At 43.4% G+C, this 25,092-nt stretch overlaps 1 protein-coding gene across 1 annotated transcript; it reads right to left on the bottom strand.

The window, feature by feature from the left end:
- Nucleotides 1-505: 505 nt before the first annotated feature.
- Nucleotides 506-19,589, bottom strand: LOC141020401 (protein NLRC3-like). Its single transcript, XM_073495458.1, has 9 exons — nt 19,028-19,589; nt 18,598-18,723; nt 13,933-14,011; nt 13,553-13,778; nt 11,596-13,372; nt 11,326-11,499; nt 9,789-9,962; nt 8,809-8,982; nt 506-1,502 (listed from the first exon to the last, which is right to left on the bottom strand). The coding sequence occupies exons 1-9, from the start codon at nt 19,306-19,308 to the stop codon at nt 1,367-1,369; spliced, it is 3,147 nt and encodes a 1,048-aa protein (XP_073351559.1). The 5' UTR covers nt 19,309-19,589; the 3' UTR covers nt 506-1,366.
- Between the last annotated feature and the right edge of the window lie 5,503 nt (nt 19,590-25,092).

Below are 25,092 nucleotides of genomic sequence, written 5' to 3'. Positions count from 1 at the left end.
GTTCACTGTGTTAGTTTGGGCCGGAGGTCACCGCTGGTTCAGTTGTTCCTTTTCTTTGTTTTAGGATCAGTCTTCATCGAGGTGGTTCAGGGGGAGACGCGGGGAACGACGGCCCACTGCCTGGTTGGTCCAGCGTCTTCCCATCTTTTGTTCCTTTCAGCCCCTTTTTGTTTGTTCCTGGGTTTCTTTTGGGAATAATTTGAATGATGTAATAAAAGCTGTGAGTGAACTATGAACCTTGTGTCTGGTGTCCTTCATATGTTGCATCCTCCAGCCCCTTCTGAGCCTCAGCTCTGACTTTTATGAACGGAGGCCGTAACACTCGCACAGAAACATTATGAAAGCAGCTAATTCAACATCCTGCTGCACGACTGCTGACTCAGACCAGAAGTGGACGCACGTTACGCCTGTTTTAAAGTCTTTACAGCGGCTGCCTGTTAAAGTCCTTCTGTGAGTCACCAGCTTCATGCTGACGACTGTCAAATACAACAAGTGCAGAACAAAGTGAAGTGATGTCTCAGTTTTAATGTGCAGAACAGAATCATTGATGACGAGGAAACCATCAATCTTTACAATCAGTTTGAATCATTTTGTACAAAGTTCACTGATGAATTTATTACAAGAAGCTGAAAGATTGATGTGACTGTGATCCTGTACAGACTCAACTGTTCAGCACTGACAATGTTTCTGTGACAGGAGGAGACTCTGCAGACTAAACACCACACAGACGCACTGAGGAGGAACCAGAACTGGACCTGTAGAATCCAAATCCAGGATAAAGAGGTTCAGTGAATGTGGTGCTGAAGGTGTGGAGGTGGATCAGTGAGTCAGAGGAGACTCTGTAGAAGGACAGAGTGCCAGCAGGACAGTCCACATACACTGCTACTCTACCAGAGGAGGAGGAGGAGGAGGAGGAGGAGGAGGAGGAGGAGGAGGAGGAGGAGGAGGAGGAGGAGGAGGAGAAGGAGGAGGAGGAGAAGGAGGAGGAGATGTCTGTGTCTCTGTTATTGTGACAGACAGAGTAACGACCATCATCAAAGCACTCCAGACTCCAGGACTGATCATTCCATCCAAACACACAGTCATGAATGTCTCCTCTCCTGCTGATTCTTCTGTAACTCACTGATATAGAAACATCTCCGCTCCACTCGACCTCCCAGTAACAGCGACCAGTCAGACCAGTTCTACACAGCAGCTGAGACCACTCAAACCTCTCTGGATGATCAGGATGTGACTGATCCTCTCTCACATGTGTCATCTTCCTGTTGTTGTCAGACAGTTTGATGTCTCTGCTGACTGTGTTTGTGTCGACTGTGAGCTCACAGGAATCTGATGGAGAGAAAAAGACACAACACAGCTGCAGTTATTAATGTATCATCAGTGTGGTGATGACATCACAGATGTGACTGAGTGATGTCACAGTGTGAAGCTGAATCAAAGTAAAAACACACTCACACTTCCTCAGACCTGGTGTCAACCATCGGACTCCAGCAGGCTCCACCCTGAAAGGAGGAGGGGGGTCAGAGCAGCACATCCTCTTTCAGCATGCAAACATGGACATGACATGACTCATACACAGAAACACAACATGTCCATCAGGCTGCTTCTCCCTGTTTCCCTGAACCTCTTCACCTCTGCCACTCTCCTCACACACTGAGAGTGAGCCACAGGATGTTGGTGTGTGTGAAAGAGGACGACAACATGTGAGGACACACACAAACCTCTGTTTGGATTTATGACTTCATCTTTATGTTACTGGATGTTGCTGCTGTTTCCTGTGGGCTACCTGACGCTTGCTGTCTGATCCAATGTCAGCTTGTGCTTATGTTTGTATATTACAGGACTTTTGGATTTGGATGTCAGAACTTTTGAGGTCAGATTCCTGTTTGAAGCTTCCAGGGCTTTTCTGAATCTCACCTACACAGTCTGCTTTTTGTTCTCGCTGTGTTTCTGCTGCTTTGTTTCACTGTGCAAAGAAACAAATACAGTTTATACGTAATAAATCATCAGGAAACGTTGGACGTTGGTTCCCGACCTCTGCCACAAAACCAAGAGACAGAGACTCCCAGACTGTTTCCCTCCAGAAGCTCACAAGTGTCACTGAAGCTGTTTGTGGTAGAAACAGCATCATTTCATGTGTTCATGTTCATGTTACTATAGTTTGGTGCTGGATTGATATCTGATGGATGTTACAGCAGTAATAGTTACTGTGAGGAGACATGTCATGTTTGATGCCATTAAAAGCACAACAAATGACAGAACATGTCTCTTAGTGTGAAATCTGCTGTGGTAAACATGATGTGTCCAGATGTGACAGAGGAACATCTGACTATGAAGCCATGAATCTGTCTTTCTGTCTGTCTGTCTGTGGTCCACATGTCTCCAGAACCGTTCATCCAGTCTACTTTATACTTGGCAGGTTTGTTGCTGAGGACTCACAGAAGTGCAGCGTTGACTTTGAATTCAATGTTAGAAGTTTTTAGGGCCGCGACAACTGACCCATTAAATCCATTATAAAAACAGCTGCTGACCAGTTTCAGGGTGGATTAGCTGGTTGACGTTACGATGCAGGCGCTGTGGCACGGAGCGAGCTGTTTCACTTCATAGTCAAAGACGGTCGAGCCGAAGATACGTCAGGAAAACACATTCAGTGCAGCAGTTCTGGTCTCCTGCGGTGGGGAGCAGTAAGCCAGCCAATGGCGCCTGGTGTAGCTCAGGTGATGAAACAGGAAGCTACTCGGAGTTGCGCCGTCTCCTTTCTGAATGGGCTCCGTTAGCATTTGCAATATAGCGGAGGCCACGGAGGCAACAGGAACTACAAACGTTACAGAAGAGAAAAGTGTACGAGCCAAGTCATCAAAAGTGTGGCAGCACTTTATATTAAAGTGTTCAAAGAAAACAGCTACAAGATGTGCAGAGCTGCTCTCACATGGCGCGGTAGCACCACATCACTGAGCAGCTGAAGAGAAAGCAGGTCGGAGCCACTACGGGTGAAGGAGACTCGGCAAGGTAACTTAGTAAACCTTTCAAACCCAGAACCTGTCTACACTGATCCGTAGTGTCTGTCCCTTTAGCCACTGATTGTTCAGTGTTTTAATGAGCAGCAGTGTTTGTTTGTTGGACAGGCTGACTGACAAAAGTTTGGACAGGATGAACTTTTGGAGCTGATGAACTTCATCCATTAGTAAACCTGTTGTTCCTGCAAACACAACATTAGGGCCCGGCTACATCACAGCTTTCAATTTAAAAAGCAGCGTTTAAGACAGAAACACCTTCCACCTGTGCTCTCAGGTTTGTGATGGATCAGTGTCGCCCCCTGCTGGGTAATTAGCTGAAGTACGCTCAGAGACACTGGAGGACATAAGAGGAGTTTTTACAATATTTCATGTCATAGTAAGAGATCGTCTGAAGTCAAGTCTTTATTTCTGCACAATAGAAACTTGAGCATATCTGTTCTGTTCAAATATATATTACATGTCCTTTTTATTCTCAGTGCACGGCTCAGGCTGCATTCACAATGTCCAGTTATTGTTTTATTTCATTTTCTAAATTCAAAAATGTCTTTATTGGCACCATGTAACACAAACATGTGGCCAAAGCAAGCGCACAAACATTGAGAAGATAAAGAAGAAGAACATTCTGGTGTAAAGACTAGTACAGTAGATCAAAACACAACAGAGACAGAACTATAACCAAAGCTGACAATAACAGCACAACACTAAATAATAAGTGTCGTCACATATAACATGAACAACTCTCAGCTGACTGTCGCTCACTGTCCCTCAGTTTGTGGCAGCAGAACATAGACTGCTGCTGGATCACAGCTCTTTGGGTTCTCCCCTAGTAGGACTGTTCATGTTTCTTCATCTACTGGCTCAACAAACCCTTTGTAATCTATTACATGTTGAACATGTGTTTCTCTAATGTGTTGATACTTTTCACATGTTGTGAGGAAGTGCTGCTCTGTTGTTGTTGTGTTTTATTGTACAGGCCTGATCTGTATTTGCCCTTTACATCAGCACATATTAACTCAAACAACAAGGCAGTTACTGAGTTCACTGAGCCTCATGTGAATTGTGCTACTCTGCATACTGATATTATATAATATTGTGTCTCTCACTTCACAAAGAAACAAGTCAACATGGCGACTACGTTGTGAGGAAGGAGGCCCCATGACACCACAGCCAGCAGCTGCTCTGACTGATGCTATCCTCAGTATGCTGCTAACACACATGAGGCCACTATCAATGGTGGAGGATGAAGGAGTGCTATGTGCACTTTAGAAAACAAACTGTATTTTACTTTTGCATTCTTCATGTAACAAACATTTTAGAGGTGTGAATCTTCACCGGCCTCACGATTCGATTACGATTCAGCTGTCGACGATTCTCGATGCATCTCAGTGTTCGTCATCCTCGATGATCTGTATCACTGCACACGGCTACTTTTCATCATTTAAATCCCCCTTTTATTCTGAAAGTCCTTCCAATAATCAGACTACAGCAGGCTACAAAATAAAAGCTGCATCTTTTCAGTAATCAAACAAAACATGTCTCCATCTGCAGCGTCTTTCACGTGTGTCTACAACAATATAGTTTTCCCATGGCAGCTTTAAGATGAAACATTTACTGACTCTGCTGCACACACCTCTCTCAGAGTTGGACAGCAGAGTTGACAGCACCTCCTCAGATCTCGGCTGATCAGCTGGGCTGCTCTAACAGTTATTATTTATGGCTGCAGACGTTAGCTTCAGCTGAAAATGGCCGACGTGATTAGTGATTGTTGTGAGGCAGAAGTCTCGTCCAGTTCCTGCTTCACAGCAAGTTCATAAAATCTGACGTGTCCCGAGATGTCCGTTTAAAACACACTCTTTTTAATCCCTCTCAGATGATCTCTGCCTCCCTCCAACATCCCTCCTACATCAGTAACCCAGAATCAGAATCAGAATCAGAAATCCTTTATTTGTCCCGCAAATGGGGAAATTCCTTAGTCACAGCAGCCAAAGGACAGTATCACACTTAAACAATAATAAAAAGTAAAAAATAAACAATATAATAGAGATAAGAAATAGAATTAACTCGTATATACATAGTATTTACAATATGAACTTGGTATTTACAATATGACATAGTATTTATAATATGAACAGTGTAAGTATAAGCAGTTTTGTATTTTATTTACAAACATTAAATAATAAATATGGGTATTAAAAAATTGTCCAATTAGTGCAAACCAGAGAGTGTGTGGATATGTGTAGAGTTTAGTATTGCACAGTGCACATGTGAGGTCTACTGGGAGCAGTGCTGGTTGTATAGTCTGACAGCAGCAGGAAGGAAGGACCTGCGATACCTCTCTGTCACACACTTGGGATGTATCAACCTGTCGCTGAAGGAGCTGACCAGTGCAGTGATAGTGACCTGCAGGGGGTGGGACTCCTTCACCAGCAGCGATGACAGCTTGTCCATCATCCTGCTCTCTCCCACCACCTGCACTGGGTCAAGAGGGCATCCCAGGATGGAGCTGGCCTTCTTGATAAGTTTATCAAGTCTCTTCCTATCTGCTGCCGAGATGCTGCTGCTCCAGCAGACTACTCCATAGAAAATGGCTGATGCCACCACAGAGTCATAGAAAGTTGTCAGGAGTGCCCCCTGCACCCCAAAGGACCTGAGCTTCCTCAGCAGATGGAGTCTGCTCTGACCTTTCTTGTATGTTGCTGCAGTGTGATCAGTCCAGTCCAGTTTATTGTTCAGGTGAACTCCCAGGTACTTGTAAGACGTCACCATCTCAATGTCTGTTCCCAGGATGTCCACTTGTGTGCAGGGTTGTTTGCGCCTGCGGAAATCCACCACCAGCTCTTTGGTCTTCCCGGCGTTGAGCTGGAGGTGGTTCCGCTGGCACCAGTCCACAAAGTCCTGAATAAGTTCTCTGTAGGCTCTGTCGTCCCCGTCCCTGATGAGGCCGACGATAGCAGAGTCGTCAGAGAACTTTTGTAGATGGCTGTGGGGTGTTTGGTGGGAGAAATCAGCAGTGTAAAGGGTGAACAGGAAAGGGGCCAGGACTGTTCCCTGTGGGGCCCCTGTACTGCAGACGACTGTGTCCGACACGTTAGTCAGAAGTCCTCCCACAGTTCAAAACATGGGAGCAACGTCACAACGTAACTTTATTGTTCAGCTGAGGCCGAACAATCAACAATCAACATGAGCTGCAGACTCTGGATTCTGCTCTGTCTCTGCATCGTGATGCATCTTATAATGGAGACATTTCCACACCTCTAATACATTTATGTTGCTTTTACAGTCTGAAGTTGTTTGAAAGTGAACTGAACAAGACTAAAGAGGAAAATGTGACAGCAATGTTTTTTTTTTTTTTTGTTATTAAACTTTTTATTTGCAGAAAAGACAAGTTATACATGTTGCTCTTAAGTTTGTATACACAAGTCTTATAGTCGTGATCCATAAACACTTTTTTCTCCTGATACAGAAACCCTTTTTTTTTCGCCAAACCTGTTTCAGGATTTCTTCTTTAGTTTTGCTGCTGGAGAACTTGACAACTATGGATCTCGGGGGAGAATCAGCCGGTGGTTTTGGTCCCAGTGCGCGATGCGCACGCTCGATCTTTAGGTCGTCGGTGTGGGGCAACTCCAGTTTTTCCCTCAGTAGATTTTCCACAAATGTTATCATCGATGTGGAGTTGCTCTCCGACCCTTCTTCTATGCCGTGAATTCTTATGTTCTCCCGTCTTGCTCTTCCCTCTTGATCCGTTAGCTTATCTTCCAACTTAGCCTGTAGCTTTAGCAGTTCCCTCGTAGCCTCCTCCAGCCCCTGCACTCTTTCCTCAGTCTCTGAAATCCGCATTTCGGCTTCGTCAACTCTGCTGTTAGTTGCCTTAATGTCCTCTCGTATTTCACGGAGAGTCTCTGCATTTTCACGTCGTTTGCAGGTTAGCCATGTCCGCATCCACCTGTAGCTCCCCTGTGTCAGGGTTGCTAGCTGTATCGTCCTCGACGGACTCTTCCTCGGCTGTTTGCGCCCTTTCCTTCGTCTGTGAAACGTTTTTTTGTTTTGGTTTGGGCATATTTTAAAACGCCTCTTTAACTTCTTCTGTTAATGTGTACCAATCTTTTGAAAAAATATGGCGTTTATCTTGATGATCAGGGAGCTCTGTTATTGTGCTGCCTACCACATGGCTGCTCAACCGGAAGTCCTCAGCAATGTTTTATTTTTTAATAAAAATATAAATAAATCAGCTTTTGTCTTTTCATGTGATTAATGGGTTATGAAAATAGTTGTTAGTTGCAGCCCTATAATTAGTGCCAACAAACACTACTCTGTGTTGTGTTGGTAGGAGTGAGTCTCTCCGGTATGTGACAGAGCTACGAGCACGTTGCTGCAGTCACAGTAAAGTGCACGCTGTTATTACTGTAGTCGGCCATAAAGTGTGTGGATAGACTCAGTTAGTAACTGAAACCATGTGTGTTGTTTGCTGCCACACAAGAGAAATTAAAAGTCCATTCATGCAACGTTGTCACGTCATCTTCCTGCGTTTAACACTTCCTATAAATCCTTAACAATAAAGGTCCTGCATTATGTAGTTATTTGAAAGCTTTTATTGTGAAGCATCAAAATCAGGAAACATTGGATTTCCACCAGCAGAACCTGAACACGACTCCAGAACAGCTGAAGTGAAGCTGAGTCAGCAGCTACGAGCCAGGCTGAAGTACATTACAACAGCATTAAACCAGAGGTCCACCAGCTACTGTAGAGAGCTGCAGCTCTGCACAGGTCACATATCATGTTAATCAATGGAGCAGATGATTGATCACTGAATGTTTTCTTTTCTTTTGTCATTTGATTTTGCTGACGGTGCAAAACACTGAAGCTTTCCTGCCCCTGCAGGCTGTTATAATGAGAACTACCCAAAACAGCCCAAACTCAGCTGGAGCAGCAGTTTCCTCATGACAGGAGCCAAGACGGCACCACTGACCCATCTTAAATTAACCTATGCACTGCTGCTGTTATGGTGATGTGACGGGAATGTTCCACCTCGTGTCATCTAACGTTGTTATTGGACTGTTTTATATCTTCTGTTCACTTTAAACTGATGCCACAGGCAGTTGTTACAGTCTGTAAATGGTTTCACACTGAGGCACAGATACACTTGTCAGTGATGATCTTGAATGCAGTTACTCCAGTGTTGATAAAGATCCATGTCAGAACCATTTTAAGTTCAAAGTCAAGCACTTTGGCAGAAACACTGATTCTCCAGTTCAGGGAAAGAGTTTCTATGACATTCAGTGATTCAATTCATTTATGTGTCACAGAAATCTTTTGAATTTGAGGTTCAGTATTTTCTGATCAGACATCTGACACAGAGGGTCTATTGTTATTATTAATATCATAACACAGCAGTGACGTGGTGGAAATTAGATTTAATGTTAATGTTTTGATAACTCTCTGCAATCAGTGTGGAGTGTGAAGTAGTTTGGATGACGGTTCATCAAGCAGCAAAACCAGAGGCCAACAAATCAAACAGGCACATTTTGAACAGGCACTAAACTAGTCTGAAAAAAGAGGTGTAACTTTAGTGTTTGTACCAAGACTCTCCTGGTCGCTGATCTTCATCTCTTCTTCTCATCTTCCTCTCTACACTTGTAACTCTTGGCTTCGTGCCGTGCTGCCTTTTCTCCTGAACTGAACTGAACAACTGGAGGTGGAGTAAATGAAGCAGACCTCCCGACACTGAACCATCTACAGTCGAGATACAGAGTCTCACACTGACTGTCTGTGGCTGCAGCAGGACTCTTCATACCTGAGAGTGTCCAGTCTCCAGCCTGGATCCTCCAGTCGAGCAGACAGCAGCTTCACTCCTGAGTCTCCTGGATGATTGTAGCTCAGGTCCAGCTCTCTCAGTTGGGAGGGGTTGGAGTCCAGAGCTGAGGCCAGAGAAGTACAGCCTTCCTCTGTGATCAGACAGCCTGACAGCCTGCAGACACACAAAACAACACACATCACAGATCAGCTGAGGGTCCTGATGATTCAGTGCACATCTGTGTTTAAGGGTTTAACGTTTATTATATTCATCATCTTAGTTTTCACTAATTTACTATTCAGCACTAAACACAGAGTATAACTGAAGCTGATGGAAATGCCATTAGTTTTGCAAATATTCATGAACCAACATATTGTACAGATTAAAATGATGACCTGATGATGGAGGATCAACAGAGTAATTACAGTTCATCCTGAGGGGAGCATGAATGTCAAAAACCTCATGGCACCCACATTTTAATTATATCTAAATAGATTAGAGGTGTCATTGGTTTTATATTGTTACTTTGATGAATGAAGGATCTGTTAAGTTGTCAGACTGTGAACACTATCAGAACATCACACTACTGTTAACGCAGAGGTCGTCTCACCTGTGTTTTGGCTGTGTTACTACCTCTGTTGGAGGATGAGAGGCAGAATGAAAATGTCCCCCCATTCCACCTTTGTAACTTTCACACCTACAGCGAGGCAGAATATCGGCACAAGATTCTTGAAAAGGCGGGAATCTTGTGTAATTGTATCTTGCCGATACAACCCAGATGGCGGCCCACCACTAAGTCAGGTTCTTCTTGAGGTTTCTGCCTGTTAAATGGCTTTTTTTTCTCAACACTGTTTCAAGTGCTTGTTCATAGGGGAAATGTTGGGTCTCTTCAATGAATTGAATAATATTAAGAGTATGATCAAGACCTGCTCCAATTGTAAAGTTACATGAAATAATGAAATAATGTAATGAATCCTGACCTGAGAGTTTCCATGACACAGTGTGAACTCTTCAGTTCAGCAGAAAGTAGCTTCACTCCTGAATCCTGCAGGTTGTTGTTACTCAGGTCCAGCTCTCTCAGACTAGAGGACTGGGAGCTGAGAACTGAGGACAGAGCTGCACAGCTTCTCTCTGAGAGGTCACAGCTACTTAGTCTGGAGAGAAAAAAAAGAAGACAGATAACACGGTAAATGTTGAGTTTTGGTGATACAGTATCAGGGTTTCCCCAACTTTTCTTCTGGGGACGCATTAAAAAAGAGAAAAGTATTTATCAGCCTTTTCATGGCTTTATATTAGGAGGATTATTTATATAGGACAGCTCACAGAGATGACAGGAAATGGGGATGAGAGAGGGGGATGACATGCAGCAAAGGACCAGAGGTCGAACTTGAAACCTGGGCCGCTGCAGTGAGGACAAAGCCTCTGTACATGGGACACATGCTCTACCGACTGAGCTACAGGAGCACCGCAGGGGGTCCCACTTTTTAAAAATGATAACACTGCGACCCAATTCGCAATAGGCCTAATAAACTTGAAAAGAGCAGATCTGTGCATAAATTAACATTCCAAACTATTTATCCACATCCACTTATATTCTGCTGAATACACCAGCCATTTCAAAGAGATACTTTATTAAATAACTACTGTGTTTACCAAAAACATATATGTTACAAATACATTATGAATGAGATCATCTCAATGCAGTTTTCTAAGAGAGACAGAGTGGTCAGGTTTCCTGAAGCTATGAGTTGTAATGTCACATAAACTATGCTGGAATGTGGTTCAATGCTTCTTAGTGTCTAAATATTTTGGCACATGATCACTATAAGTCCTACAAGCAAGTGGGTGTTCTGCTGTGAATCAGTGAAATGATGAACTCAGTCAGGATGTGTGTCTAAGTGTGACGCTGTCCATCTCACTGAGATGGAGCAGAGATGGACTGATAGACAGACAGATGGAACATGTCACTTCATAGGGTTTCTTGACCTGCTGCTTTATGTGGTTGTAAATAAAACATTGGGCCTAAAGTCCATTTCTCCCCACCATTGTAGCAGTCCACAGGATGGACCCACCAGAGAAGGACCGTCTCTGTGCTCGAGACCTCCTGATTTACAAATCAAGCACTGGATACCAACAAGCTCCCCATGTGGCTCAAAGGTGTACTGCAGATAGAAATCTTGAATTAAAGACTATGAACGAAAGTCTGCAAATATATTTGGCAACTCAAATGAAATCCTAAACAAACAGACTGTTGTATATAATCTCTTGCTCCAGTGCTGTTCAGTTCTAAACATGTTGTCAGCGTGACAATAAATAAAAATTCAATCAAGAATGAAGAGACATCCAGCTATCAAAGTCATATGATGTCAAACATAAATGAGGTTCTCCCTCCTCATTGTTCGTGCTGCGCAGGAGCTGAATTAATGAAAGGTACATTGAAAGAAAACAAGTTTGATGGCAAAAAAATCTACCAGAAATATATAAATGATTTCAAAACAAACAGTAACATGATCTGACCTCAAACTTTCCAGATTGCAGTGTGGACTCTCCAGTCCAGCCGACAGCTGCTTCATTCCTGAACCCTGCAGGTTGTTGTTACTCAGGTCCAGCTCTCTCAGACTAGAGGACTGGGAGCTGAGAACTGAGGACAGAGCTTTACAGCTTCTCTTTGAGAGGTGACAGCCACTCAGTCTGGATAAAGAATAATGAGCAGAAGAAGAAAATTACTTCTATTTGGGTCAATAACAGCACATTTACTGCATTCTGAAAAAACTTCTTCACACTTACAGAACTTTGTTGGAGGCTTTGACCACTGGCAGCAGCCTCAGAAGAGCCTCCTCTGAAGCAGAGTATTTCTTCAGGTCAAACACGTCCAGATCTTCTTCTGATGACAGTAAGATGAAGACCAGAGCTGACCACTGAGCAGGAGACAGTTCATCTGTGGAGAGACTTCCTGATGTCAGGTACCGTTGGATCTCCTCCACGAGAGAACGGTCGTTCAGTTCATTCAGACAGTGGAACAGATTGATGCTTCTCTCTGCAGGCAGAGTCTCTTCAAACTTATTCTTGATGTAACTGACTGTTTCCTGATTGGTCTGTGAGCTACTTCCTGTCTGTGTCTGCAGACCTCGCAGGAAAGTCTGATTGGTCTGCAGTGAAAGACCCAGGAGGAAGCGGAGGAACAAGTCCAGGTGTCCATTTGGACTCTGTAAGGCCTCGTCCACAGCACTCTGGTAGAAACGTGTCTCTGCAGATTGATTGTCTGCTGTTTTTTCCTCTGACATCAGATTGACACCAGAGTTGATGAACGTCAGATGGACATGAAGAGCAGCCAGAAACTCCTGAACACTCAGATGGACGAAGCAGAACACCTTGTCCTGGTACAGTCCTCTCTCCTCTTTAAAGATCTGTGTGAACACTCCTGAGTACACTGAGGCTGCTCTGATATCGATGCCACACTCTGTCAGGTCTGATTCATAGAAGATCAGGTTGCCGCTCTGCAGCTGCTCAAAAGCCAGTTTTCCCAGAGACTCAATCATCTTCCTGCTCTCTGGAGTCCAGTGTGGATCTGTCTCAGCTCCTCCATCATACTTGACCTTCTTCACTTTGGACTGAACCACCAGGAAGTGGATGTACATCTCAGTCAGGGTCTTGGGCAGCTCTCCTCCCTCTCTGGTCTTCAACACATCCTCCAGAACTGTAGCAGTGATCCAGCAGAAGACTGGGATGTGGCACATGATGTGGAGGCTTCGTGATGTCTTGATGTGGGAGATGATTCTGCTGGCCTGCTCCTCATCTCTGAATCTCTTCCTGAAGTACTCCTCCTTCTGTGGGTCAGTGAACCCTCTGACCTCTGTCACCATGTCAACACACCCAGGAGGGATCTGATTGGCTGCTGCAGGTCGTGTGGTTATCCAGAGGCGAGCAGAGGGAAGCAGTTTCCCCCTGATGAGGTTTGTCAGCAGCACATCCACTGAGGTGGATTTTGTAACATCAGTCAGGATCTCAGTTTTGTGGAAGTCCAGAGGAAGTCGACACTCATCCAGACCGTCAAAGATGAACACAACCTGGAACTCTTCAAAGCTGCAGATTTCTTTGGTTTCAGTGAAGAAGTGATGAACAAGCTCCACCAAGCTGAACTTTTTCTCTTTCAGCACATTCAGCTCTCTGAAAGTGAATGGAAATGTGAACTGTATGTCCTGGTTGGCTTTGTCTTCAGCCCAGTCCAGAGTGAACTTCTGTGTTAAGACTGTTTTCCCAATGCCAGCCACTCCCTTTGTCATCACTGTTCTGATTGGTTCATCTCTTCCAGGTGAGGGTTTAAAGATGTCTTCTTGTCTGACTGTTGTTTCTGGTCTGTCTGGTTTCCTGGATGCTGCTTCAATCTGTCTGACCTCATGTTCATCATTGACCTCTGCAGTCCCTCCCTCTGTGATGTAGAGCTCTGTGTAGATCTGATTCAGAAGGGTTGGGTTTCCTGCTTTAGCGATCCCCTCAAACACACACTGGAACTTCTTCTGAAGGTGAGATTTAAGTTCACGCTGACAAACTGCAGCAAGATGTTCTAAATGAACACACAACAAAATAGTTCATTAAGTTATTTATAAAGAAAATATGACAATTTCCTTCCCTTAAAGATTGAATATATAAACAGATTTTCCATCATCATCATCATCATCATCATCAGACTTCAGTAAACGTCTCATTGATCCATCATGTTAAATCTTTAGAGAAATCCTCTTACTGCTCTGCAGACAGTCAGCCAGCTCCTCCTGCTTCATTCTCCTCAGGAAGTGAAGTGTGATCTTCAGAAATGCCTCTCTGCTGCTCCTCCTCTGCTCTTCACCCTCACCATCCAACACCTCCTCATCCTCCTGACTCTCAAGGCATTCTGGGTAATCTGAAGTCAGAACCTTCTGGACCTTCTTCAGCTCGTTCTTCACAAAAGTCACAATGTTCTCCTCCAGCAGCTGGAACAGAATATTATGTGAATGAGAACATTTAACATCATGGAGCCAAACATCAGATCCATGTTGGACAGATTCACCACTGGTCTGTAAAGTGCAGCATGGAGATTATTGTGAACAGACTGGATGTAAAAGTAGTTGTTGTTCATGTACAGACCATAAATATGGAGTCCAGGTGTGTTTGATGCTGCTGGGCAGACGGACCTCTGGGAACCTCTGAGCTCTCCTGGTCGACTCTGTGGAGGAATCATGAAGAATCAGCCACATTATGTCTGTCCACTCAGAGACAAACACAAGCTGAAGGTCCTTTGAGTTAAAATGTTGATGACATCATTGAATCAGATGGTTTCCCCTGACATCAAAGTGTCGGTCGTACTGCTGATCCCACTGTGAACCAACAGTCAGTCAGTTTACTGGGTTGGTTCAGCAGCTTGTCTGGTTTAGTCCCTCCAGCTCTTGACCCCTAAAATACTGTGGACAGCAACACACAGCTAACACAAGCTAGTTGGATGCTAACTGTCCAGTGCAAATTGGTGAAAAGTCACAATAAACTTGTATTCAGTTGAGATTCAACATTGGAGAATGAAAAAATTATTTGTTATTTAATTGTTTATGAATCTGATACCAAAAAAACAAATTCCGGTTTGTTTTTCGTACCTTTGATTTTATTCTCAGATCAAAAACAGGACATGAAAATAAAAAAGGGCCTCAGGTTTAATTTGTCTGATTTGTGTGACCCAAAAGTTATTTATTGACTTTTCATGTGTTGCTTTGACTGATTATCGACACAACCGCCACACTGGAATCTACAGAAGCATAGGTTGCATTCACTTGAGAAAACAAATCGATAGAAACCCCAACACCCTGTGAAGAGAAACTAGAAGACAAAAACTGCCAACTGGGGATTTTTGGGTGAAAGGCACCGGGGGTGGGCATTGAGCGACCAGGAGGCAGAGCCAAAGGGCAATTGTTCACTGTGTGCACCGTCTTACTGCTGTGATGAACTCATGAGACACAGGTGTACACTAGGGATGGTAAGATTCACCGATTCGTATCGGTACATCGGTATGAACATTTAAGATGCGGTTGCATCGATGACAAAAGTGTGCATCGGTTAAAAATCCGGATGAACTTGAGATGTATCATGTATAAAATCTCTGCATCGATAAAAACCGACTTGTATCTATACTTAAAATAAACTAATTCAGAAGTAGGACCAAGTGCTTGTTTGTGTTCTCATCACCACGGCCGTCATCAGCCAATTCAGCCAGAGTCATGTCTCGCGCGAGTTGGAGGCGGGTGAGCAGCGCACCAAACAGCAGGCTTGAAATCAGAGGCGGTCAGAGAGAAAGTAAGCACGGATGAAGAAGAGATACACTCGCCGTCACTTACAAGTCTGGTGTTTGGGGACACTTCAGCTTTTATAAAAGAGATGGTCAGCTTGAGAAAACTAATGCCATCTGTAAAATGTGCCGTGCTGCGATTAAACACACAGGGAGCACAACCAATCTAAGCTCCCACCTGAAGCGGCGACATGACAGAGAGGTCCCCTTCGGCTCCAGCGGTCAGCACCAGCGGAGCAGCTGCTGCTAACACAATGACTGGTGAGCAAAGTAGCCTCATCCCAACTTTTTTTAACGCCCCACTGGCTAGCAATTCGGTTGGTTCGACCAAAATAACAGACGCCATCTCATTCTTTATTTGCAAAGACATCCAGCCCTACAGTGTAACTGAGAACGAGGGTTCGAAGTCTTGGAGCCGAGGTATCACATACCCAACAGGAAAGTGTTCACAGACAACAAAGTCCCGGTCATGTACGACAAAGTAAGACGAGAAGTGGCCGAGTCTCTGAGCAAAGCACAGAGAGTTGCGATTACATCTGATGGTTGGACATCTCGCGCCACTGACTCCTACATCACTGTAACAGTACACTACATGAGTGGGACTTGCAAAGTCACGTTTTACAAACGAGAGTTTTCAACCAGTCTCACACAGGAATTAATCTAGCAGCTTTACTGCAGGATGTTTGTGGAACATCAGATATAAGAATAGAGATAAGAGTGTCTGAGCTTTTAGTGAAAGTGAGGAAGGTGATTAATTTTTTTCACAAAAGCCCACAAGCAACTGAAATTTTGCGTGAGATACAAGCCCAGTTACACCTGCCCAACCACAAGCTGATCCATGATGTTTCCACAAGATGGAAAAGCTCTTGGACATGTTGGAGCGTTTCTGGGAACAACAACCTGCCTTGTTGAACGCCTTGCTGTCTAGGAGGATAAAGAGGGGAGAAGGCCTGGCTGCAGCCAGCTGGACTGAGGAGGACATGACACTGATCCAAGAACTAATCAAACTTCTGTCCCCTCTTAAAGTGGCCACCACACTCCTCAGTGAGGAAAAAAAACCAACCATCTCAATGAATGCACCTCAAAGACCTCCTCCACAGTGCGGCGGCCCTCCACCCCCACTTTAAAGACCTGATGTTCTTCGATGATGGTGACACCAGACACCTCATCTTCGTGAAAATAACAACAGAGGTGGTGAAGATGAATGAAAAGGTGATATACTGATGATAACAATTTGAAATTTATAGAATGTAGGTCAGCTCCCAATCTGTCTCTGTCTCTTTCCTATTTGTTACTTGAATTTCCATGTCATATTTAAAATGTGTCTTAATTCTTAATTTTCAGTTTAATGAAATCTAATTAGTCTCTGGTTCTGCGGATTATCAGACAGGGGACAGTGGCGTACTGGATGAGGGAGAGGCAGCTGAAGGAGGAGGTGACAGGCATCCCGACATAGAGGAAGAGAGGTTTGTTTTGATAGGAACTGTGCCAGGAGTTATAAAATGTTGTTTTAAAGATACATGTGTCATCATTGTTAAGCACTGTGTGTGAGTGTTGTGTTGACAGCTCTTATTTTTCAACACAACTGATAATCCCCTCATCTTATTTCTTCCACTTAATAGATGATGCCTCTCCCAAAAAGAAGCCTGCCTTGGGCCAGCTGTTTGGGGATTTCCTCACCACGAGAGCACAGTGAAGACCATAAGGGAGAAAGCTGAGGACGAAATGTTAAAATACAGAGAGAGGGATTCTTTAGATCTAGATGGTGATGTGTTGCAATGGTGGAAAAAGCAGGTTGATCTACCACTGCTTTCAGCCTTGGCTAGGATCATCTGAGCGTGTCTTTAGCACAGCGGGTGATATTGTTACTGCCCAACGCAGTCTCCTTCACCCTGATCATGTTGATCAATTGATATTCCTTAAAAAAAACCTTAAAAAGAAACATCTGCGTTAAATGTTTGAATTAAGTAGCCTACACTGCGAGATGGGGACTGTTACTGCCAATATGCCCTTAGTTCATCATTTTCCATCCTTTTGCTTTTGGAGGAAGTTGTAATGTGAACCTGTGTGAAAATGTTTTGTTATTTATCGTAATTGCTCATAGGAAGAGCAGCACTGTTTCTGTTTAGGGCTGAGTTGTCCCTCCTGTAGTGTGAAGCAAACTGTAGAAATGGAGAGTAATCTGTTTAACTGTACAGCAATCTGTACAACTTTTGCATTCAGTCAGCAGCTTGTAACGGCCAAAAGGCACCACTGCTTTGAGTTTAGGGAATTGTCCCATTGTCCCTGTTAAAAGTGTGAAGCACACTGTAGAAATGAAGAACGAGCATGAACTATCTGTACCGCTTTGTATTTCATTGTACAATATTCTTCTGCATCGCATCGCATCATATCCCATCGTATCGTATCGCACTGTATCGCATTGTGTTAAATCAAATCGTACTGTATCGCAGTAGGTGGGAGAATCGTATCGTATCTTATCAGTGGTTGTTTCATATTAATCTTTAATGTATCGTATCGCCTCAGTGTTGAAGATGCACATCCCTGGTGTGCACAGAAAAAAAGCGGGAAAAGAAACAAAGGGAGGAAGTGGAAAGTGAGGATAGAGCTACAAAATAAAACAGGAAATCAACAAACAAAAACTCAAACCATGACATCCAGTGAAACAGTTTTTGAAATGGGAGCAAAAACATTCTGTCCTCTAAAATAATGGTGTTTGTTTTTGTTGAATAACTGCATTTATATTGTGAGTTAAACATGAACCATCCTTGTGACATGTCTTGATGAACTTGATGCCCTCAGACTCCTGGCTGGCTTCTTCTCCCCACTGGCTGGCTGCTCCACGTCCTCGTCAAAGAGCTACTTGTTTGTTGTTAGTTCATATTTGTGCTGATAACAAGCTTCACTTTTTGTTTGATTATTCTACATGTTAAGTTTATTTAGAGTTTGACAGCATTTATTTTGCTACTTATCTGTTTAGTTTAATTATTTCCTTCTTTATCAGGTTCAGTTTTGTCTACTTAGTGTTTTGTTTTGTTTTGTTTTGGGTAACACTGTGGGCACCCTGGGTTTTATAGGTAGCAGGGAAGGTGCAGGACCATGATGCACCTGGTCGGGCCTGTAGTTTCTTACCAGAGCAGGAGAGGCTGCAGGATTTGCAACAGGAAGAGGAACTTTGTTTGGACATTGAACTTGTGTTGCCTGCGTACAATACGAGAGCACGGTGCAGCAGCAGCTCTTTGTTAGCAGCTAGCATCTGTTAGCCTGAGTAAAATCACTGTGTTACACTCAACCAGTCATCAGACAAATGTTGAACTGGACTCAAGAGATGAAGACTGGTTCTACTGGGCAGCTTCACATGTGACAATATAAATGTACGTAAAGAAGAACGATGCTGAAAAAACAAGTTTAAACAAATTTCTCTGAATAAACAACATAAAACATGAATCAGTCATATTTTCATGTTATTAACAGCTCACCTCTTTACAGCAGGAGGTCGTTGTCCTTTAAAATCAATGGAACGAGGATTTGACCGGTCACTCTTGAAGGACACACAGCTGGGCTCAGGTCCAGGTCCAGGTCCAGGTCCAGTAGAGGCTGGTCTCCTGTTGGACAGAGAAGATGACCACCAGAGATGTTAATTGACTTTCTAGTCTTCAGACACAGAAGCTTGTGTCCATAAAATAGTGGAAAACATGAGGAATAAACCTCAGAGAATATTGGACCAAACTAATTCAATAAAGTGAAATGAAGAGTTGAAGACTGGTTCTGTTGGGCCGCTTTCTAAAGTGACAATAGAAATTTAAGTGAAGAAGAACGAAGCTGAAAATAAACATCAGGTTTCAAAAAACATCTTTCTCCACAGTTAAAGCACTAATCAGTCACATATTAATGTTATTAACAGCTCACCTCTTTACAGCAGGAGGCTGTTGTCCTTTAAAATTAATGTAACGAGGATTTGACCGGTCACTCTTGAAGGACACACAGCTGGGCTCAGGTCCAGGTCCAGGTCCAGGCCCAGGTCCAGGTCCAGGTCCAGGTTCAGGTCCAGCACCAGGTCCAGGTCCGGGTCCAGGTCCAGGTCCAGGTCCAGGGGTTTTAGAGGGAGGGCCTCCCTCCTCTCTGTCCTCACACTGATTCATGCTGCTCAGCTCACACACACTTTCATCTGGAGAGGAAACACAAATCATTCATCTGCACATCAACTGAAATCAGCCTTTCCATCATGTCTCCTGTCAGAACATCAGCTGCTCCTCCACTGATTGGCTGCTTCATATCAGCGTCACATGAACGCTGCACTTCTACTGTCAGTCCACTAGATGGTGTCATGGAGCCATCAGACTGGAAGTGAGTCGTCTGCTCTGAACACCAGTTTAACCAGCGAGACACGACTGGACTCACTGTTCTAGAAACACCAGTAACAGTGGAGGAAAGTACATTTACTCGAGTACTACACGTAACTACAATCCTGAGGTACTTCAGTCACGTGTTTCCACTTCATGCAGCTGCTGCTGAGGGCTCAGTCTGTATGATGACGTCATAGTAAATGGTGGGCCACACTCATGTGTTTGGACTCATCTGAATCTCCAGGACAACACGTATCTGATCATTATGAACAAGAACCTGAACACCAACATATTATAAGTCACATCAGCTGCAGTCAGCAGCAGCAGGGAGAGGAGGAGGGACAGGAAGTCCCCAGACTCCCTTGAAAAATCGCTCCATTTTGTGAGTTGTTGAGTTAAGAGGACCTTTATAAACTGTGTGAAACGCTGTCGATGACAAATTCTGAATGATTCGGGCCTTCTCGTAAGTTCGGCCCATGTTACAGCCTCGTTTTAGGGGGTGCTGCAGCCCCCTCAGCACCTCCAGCTCCCGCATCCAGGCGAACAGCTGCTCTCCAGCCGCGTTTAGTGCGTCAGACAGCGGGAGAGCGGCGGCTCGTCTCGGCCTCCTCCACAGGCTGATTCAGGCAGGAAAAGCTGCCTTCAGTCATCAGTAAGTGGAGCTACACAGTGACAACCACTCTGTGCTCAGATACTGACCAACTAACTCCACTTCTGCTCTGATTTCACCGCGTCATTAAAGTGTGAAACATTAGAAATGACCGTTAAATTACCTTCAAACGGAGAGAAGAAGCTGCTGCGTCACGACGAGGATCAGTGAAAGTGAAAGTTAACTCTAAACCGGAAACAGCTGGGGGGGGGGGGGGGGGGGGTCATTTTTATTAAAAACATTTTTTATTACAATAAACAAACAAACAAAACAAATATATATATACATATATACACAGATAGGAGTTTTAGCAAATCATATAATTGTTTGTAATAATTTATAATATTTCAAGGTTCTTACAGCTTTTCTGTCTTTCATGTTTTTTAGTAGCTGCATGTAAAATCTGTTTTCTATTTTAGATTCATAAACATGTGTTTTTTTGGTGACCATTTACATTTATGGACGTAATATTTTCCTTGTAAAATAAAAAGATTCAACAAAAACAATTCCTTTCCCTTAAGTTTTTTTCATCATCAGTGAGAATTATGTCTTGTTTTTAAGTTTAAGCTCGATGCCTGTCAAAGGTTCAAACATGTTTCCCAGTTCCATCCAAAACAAATAAGTGTAACGACATTCAAAACAAAGATGACGCATATTTTCCTCCTGTTCACAAAAAGTACAGTTGACATTAACACAAATGTGGAGATGATTGACAGGATAAATTGAATGTATGATCTTAAAAGAAACGTCCTTTATCTTGTCTGTGACACAGTATCTGCAACATGTCAGGTCACTTGAGGGGAGTCGCTGCGAGCTTTAACGTGCACGATCCTGCAGCTGTATTTGTGCACTGTTTGCCACGCTGCCTAAACTTATGCCTCCAAGACGCTGGGAAAAAATGCAAAGTGATGCCAGATGCATTGGATATTGTGCACGATGTGACACACCTGATTAAGCAAATCCCCCAAACGAAACCATTTCAGTCACTACAACACGAAATTTGGTTTTTTTAAGGTAATACTGTCTGTCCCTGACTCCACTGACTCAGGAGCGGATCTGTGTCATGTAGATTTATCGCTCAGATTGAATGAAGTTAAAAAGAAAAGCTAATATCTTTGCATGTAATAACGCAGCTGCTCAGGGACTGAAGCCGTTATTGTTCTCACTTTGACAATCTCACATGTGGCAGCACATTATTATACAGTTATTATTACATCAGCCCAGAGTTAAAGGGCAGATCAGAGGGGATATTTTGTTATTATTGTCCCTGTTTGTCCTTTTCTCCCTGTCTCTGTCTCTTTGTCTCTCGCTCTTTCTCCCCCCTCCACCCAACTGGTAGAGGTGGCGCCCACCCCGAGTCTGGTTTTGGGTTCTTCCCGTTAGTCTCGTCCCGCCCCTGGTCATGACATCACTTCTGTTGTGATTTGACACTATAATGAACACAGATTGATTGGTTGATTGCTGTAGCTGTCAGTTTTAGTCCTTGAGTTCATGGCTACGTGCTTTATTTGTTAACTGCTATCAAGGAGTATGACTCTCCTTTGTAGTATGTGTGAGAGAAGACGCCCAGAGATTTGTGGACTTCTACGTGGTGTCGCTGATAATGTAGCGGGCAGAATATTGCCAGGGCTGAATTTTTGTCCCAGTCCACCCCTGGAAGTGGACAGTTTCACAGGGAGTTTGTCCACATTGTAATTACGGTTCAAAATAAAGCTCAGACCACCAAAGCCAGAGAATATACAGTGGGGAATAAAACTCCACATTGAGACAGCAGGTTTTTTACAAAGTGCTCAGCCCAATGGATCTTAAAAGTATTGTTTAGTGTGTTAAAGTCCAAAAAGTTGAGCCCACGGATTCATAATTATTCATAACAACACTTTTTTTGATATAACGTGTACGATTTTTCCAGATGAAGTCAAAAAGCATCCTATCAGCATCTTTCCAGATGTTACTGTCCAGCTGTAAAGAGAGAGCTGCGTCTGTGAGCCCAGATTTCCCCTCAGCCTTGGTCAGGAGCACTCTGCCTTTTAGAGACAAGTCCCTTTGCAGCCACTCATTCAAGTTGTTCTGAGTGTTTTTAACGATTGGAGAGAAGTTTAAAGGACATCTCGCCTTCCCATCTTTAGCAATAACAATACCCGAGTATGTAACTTCTTCCTCAATCGTAATGTTGCAAATAGTTTGTATATTTCAATCTTTTAAAGGAACAGTTCACATTTATTTATATTCAGACACAGACCAGAGGCCTCTGAAAACTGCTTCATCACATGAATGGCGACAGGTGTCTGACGGCATGTTTTAGAAAGAGTGTGGTGTCGTCAGCGAGCTGACTGATGATCTCCCTTCCCGCAACAGAGATTCCTTGTATACCACTGTTTACAACATGACATGTGAGAGTTTGTGTACAAAGTAGAAACAGATGAGGTGAAATGGGGCGTCCCTGACGAAGGCCCCGCTTCAGATTAAATCCAGGGGAAGTCCCATGTTTCAGTTTAACAGAGCTATTGCCATTAACATATAACGTTTTAATTGCTTTGCAGAAAAACATTTTCTGAGGAGAGAAAAATAAATTGGTGTTGTGTTGCATCAAAGGCCTTATAGAAATCTAAGAAGAGGATGAAGCCATCTTCAGATATCAGGTCAGAGTAGTCAACAATATCTCATACTAGTCTAATATTATTAGAGATGTGCCTGTTCCTCAGAAAGCCTGACTGTGTCTCATCCATAACTGTGTCAAGAGTTTCTTTAATTCTCCTGGCAAATATTAATGCCATCATTTTATAATCATTATTTAGCAGACAAATGTCTCCAGTTATCAATAAAAAGCACGTCTTTTCTAGGTTTGGGAATCAATGTGAGCAGACCTTGAGTGAGACGAGGAGGAAGGGCATCATCGTCTAAACTCTCCGTAAAAACCTGTAGTAAAAACGGGGCGAACTGATCTGAGAGCGCTTTATAAAACTCTGCAGTTAAACCGTCAGTGCCGGGAGATTTATTGTTTCTGAGCAGAGCGATCGGATCAGTCACCTCTGCCATTGTAAGAGGGCGTCACACTAATCTTTATCTGCCAGATCGACCTTCCTCACGTTATTTACTCAGTTCAGAAACCGAGTGGTAACTTCCTCATTATATGTTGAGCTGTAGAAATTGATTTCTCGTCTTCAGTAACGACCCCATTAATATTTAAATTATGGATGGAATTGGTTTTGGATCGGTATTTTTGGAGACGAGAAAGTCGGCAGAACTTTGCTCCCCCTCCTCCAGCCATCTCTTCCTGGACCTTCAAGGCTCCTCTGCTTGTTGTCGATACAACTCGTCTCATTTGTTTTGGAGGTCTAATAGAAGCAGCTCATCCTCCTCTGAAACTTCATCGGGGGTCTCTGATAAAAAGAAGGAATTTCACTTTCTCGTCTTCTGCTCTTTTAGCTTCGGCAATAAATGTTCCTGTTTACTGACTTAAGAATTTTCCCAACTCAAACTTCAGTAGTTCCCAGTCAGTGTTGTTGATTTTTCCCTTTCAGCCTTGTTGTAAAAACGAGTAATTAAATGAATAATTTCAGTCTGAACCTTTTCGTGCTTTACCAGGGAATTGTTTCATTTCCAGTAGCAAGATCTCCGGATTGTATGAGATGCATTAAATTGGATGCTTATATGAATCGCTCTATGGTCAGTGAGGGCGCGGCAACGATGTGGACTGTACTTTTTTCTTTATCAATGTTATTGGACAGCAGACAGAAATCAATGCGAGACTGGCTGGATCCTGATCTGTTGCTCCAAGTGAAGGATCTTTCATCAGGGGATTTTTCTCTCCGTACATCCACAATGTTACATTTTCCCATAAGTGTTGTAAGGTTTGTGCTGAGGGGGGAGGGAGGCACCTGTCAACAGCATTATCCAGAGCAATATTACAGCCTCCACCAATTAACAGGAGAGAGTTTGGGGATTTGCTGCCCAAATATAATTCTTTCCTCTATTGAATCAAGTAACTTAAGTGGTCGTGACTTTCTCCCGTCATCTTGTCCTCGTCGTGTCGTCACGTTTCTGTCACAGACTCAACTTCCTGTTTGTGTTCTGACATGTTCTGTTCTGCTTCTTGTTTGGACCTCAGACGAGGCTTCCTCTTGTTCGTCTCCACTCTTCACTCTTTATTCTGTCATATCGTCGTCCTGACTTTTCTGATTTTGCTTGATTGTCAGAGCACTTTGTGAACTGTGTTTAAAGCTGCTGTATAAATAAAGTGTGTTACAGTAAAACTCATATATTTGTGTGAAGCCTCAGCTTGAAGTATTTCTCAGTACTTTGAGTTTTCTCTGCTCTTTATTCAGCTTTATTCTGCTGGAGTTGGAGGACGTTGCCGCCCTCTGCTGGTGAAAACACAGCACAGCTGTTGTGTATCCAGTGAGCTCATATCACACTGTTCAGTCTGTATATATCTCAGTCTGTCACATTTCACTGCACATGTTTCACTGTTTGTCGTCCTGGAGTCAAATGAGGGAAATGTTCAGTGTTGTTCTGAGGCGGCACAATCACTGACATCTTTTAAATCAGCAGGAAGTCTTTTATTAATGCTGCCACCAGGCTGCTTCATTTCAACATGTCTCGTCTGTTTGATTATCCTCCATATTGCTCTTTATTTATTGTATTATTTATACACGTCTGCTGTTATTGGCCTCAACTCTGACATGTTTTAATCCCGTTTCAACCTCGTAAAGATCCTTTTTAACTGTGAAAACTGCTGTGTGAATAAAGTTTATTATTATTATTATGACACATACAGAACTCAGCACCAGTGCTTCAACTAATAATGCAACGAACCGTCTCAAACAAATGGACGTCAGTGATGATTCATATTTACAGATTCAAATCCAACAAACATCCTCAAAATACAGCCGGACTTCAACAGCCACAAAACACTGAGAGAAACACAATGATTGTCATTAAAATGTGTTTTCTTCTCATATAATAATCACACAGAAATG

Source organism: Pagrus major, chromosome 24, assembly GCF_040436345.1.
Source record: "Pagrus major chromosome 24, Pma_NU_1.0".
In the NCBI taxonomy this organism is placed as follows: Eukaryota; Metazoa; Chordata; class Actinopteri; order Spariformes; family Sparidae; genus Pagrus; species Pagrus major.
This window is presented reverse-complemented; position numbering and strand designations above follow the sequence as displayed.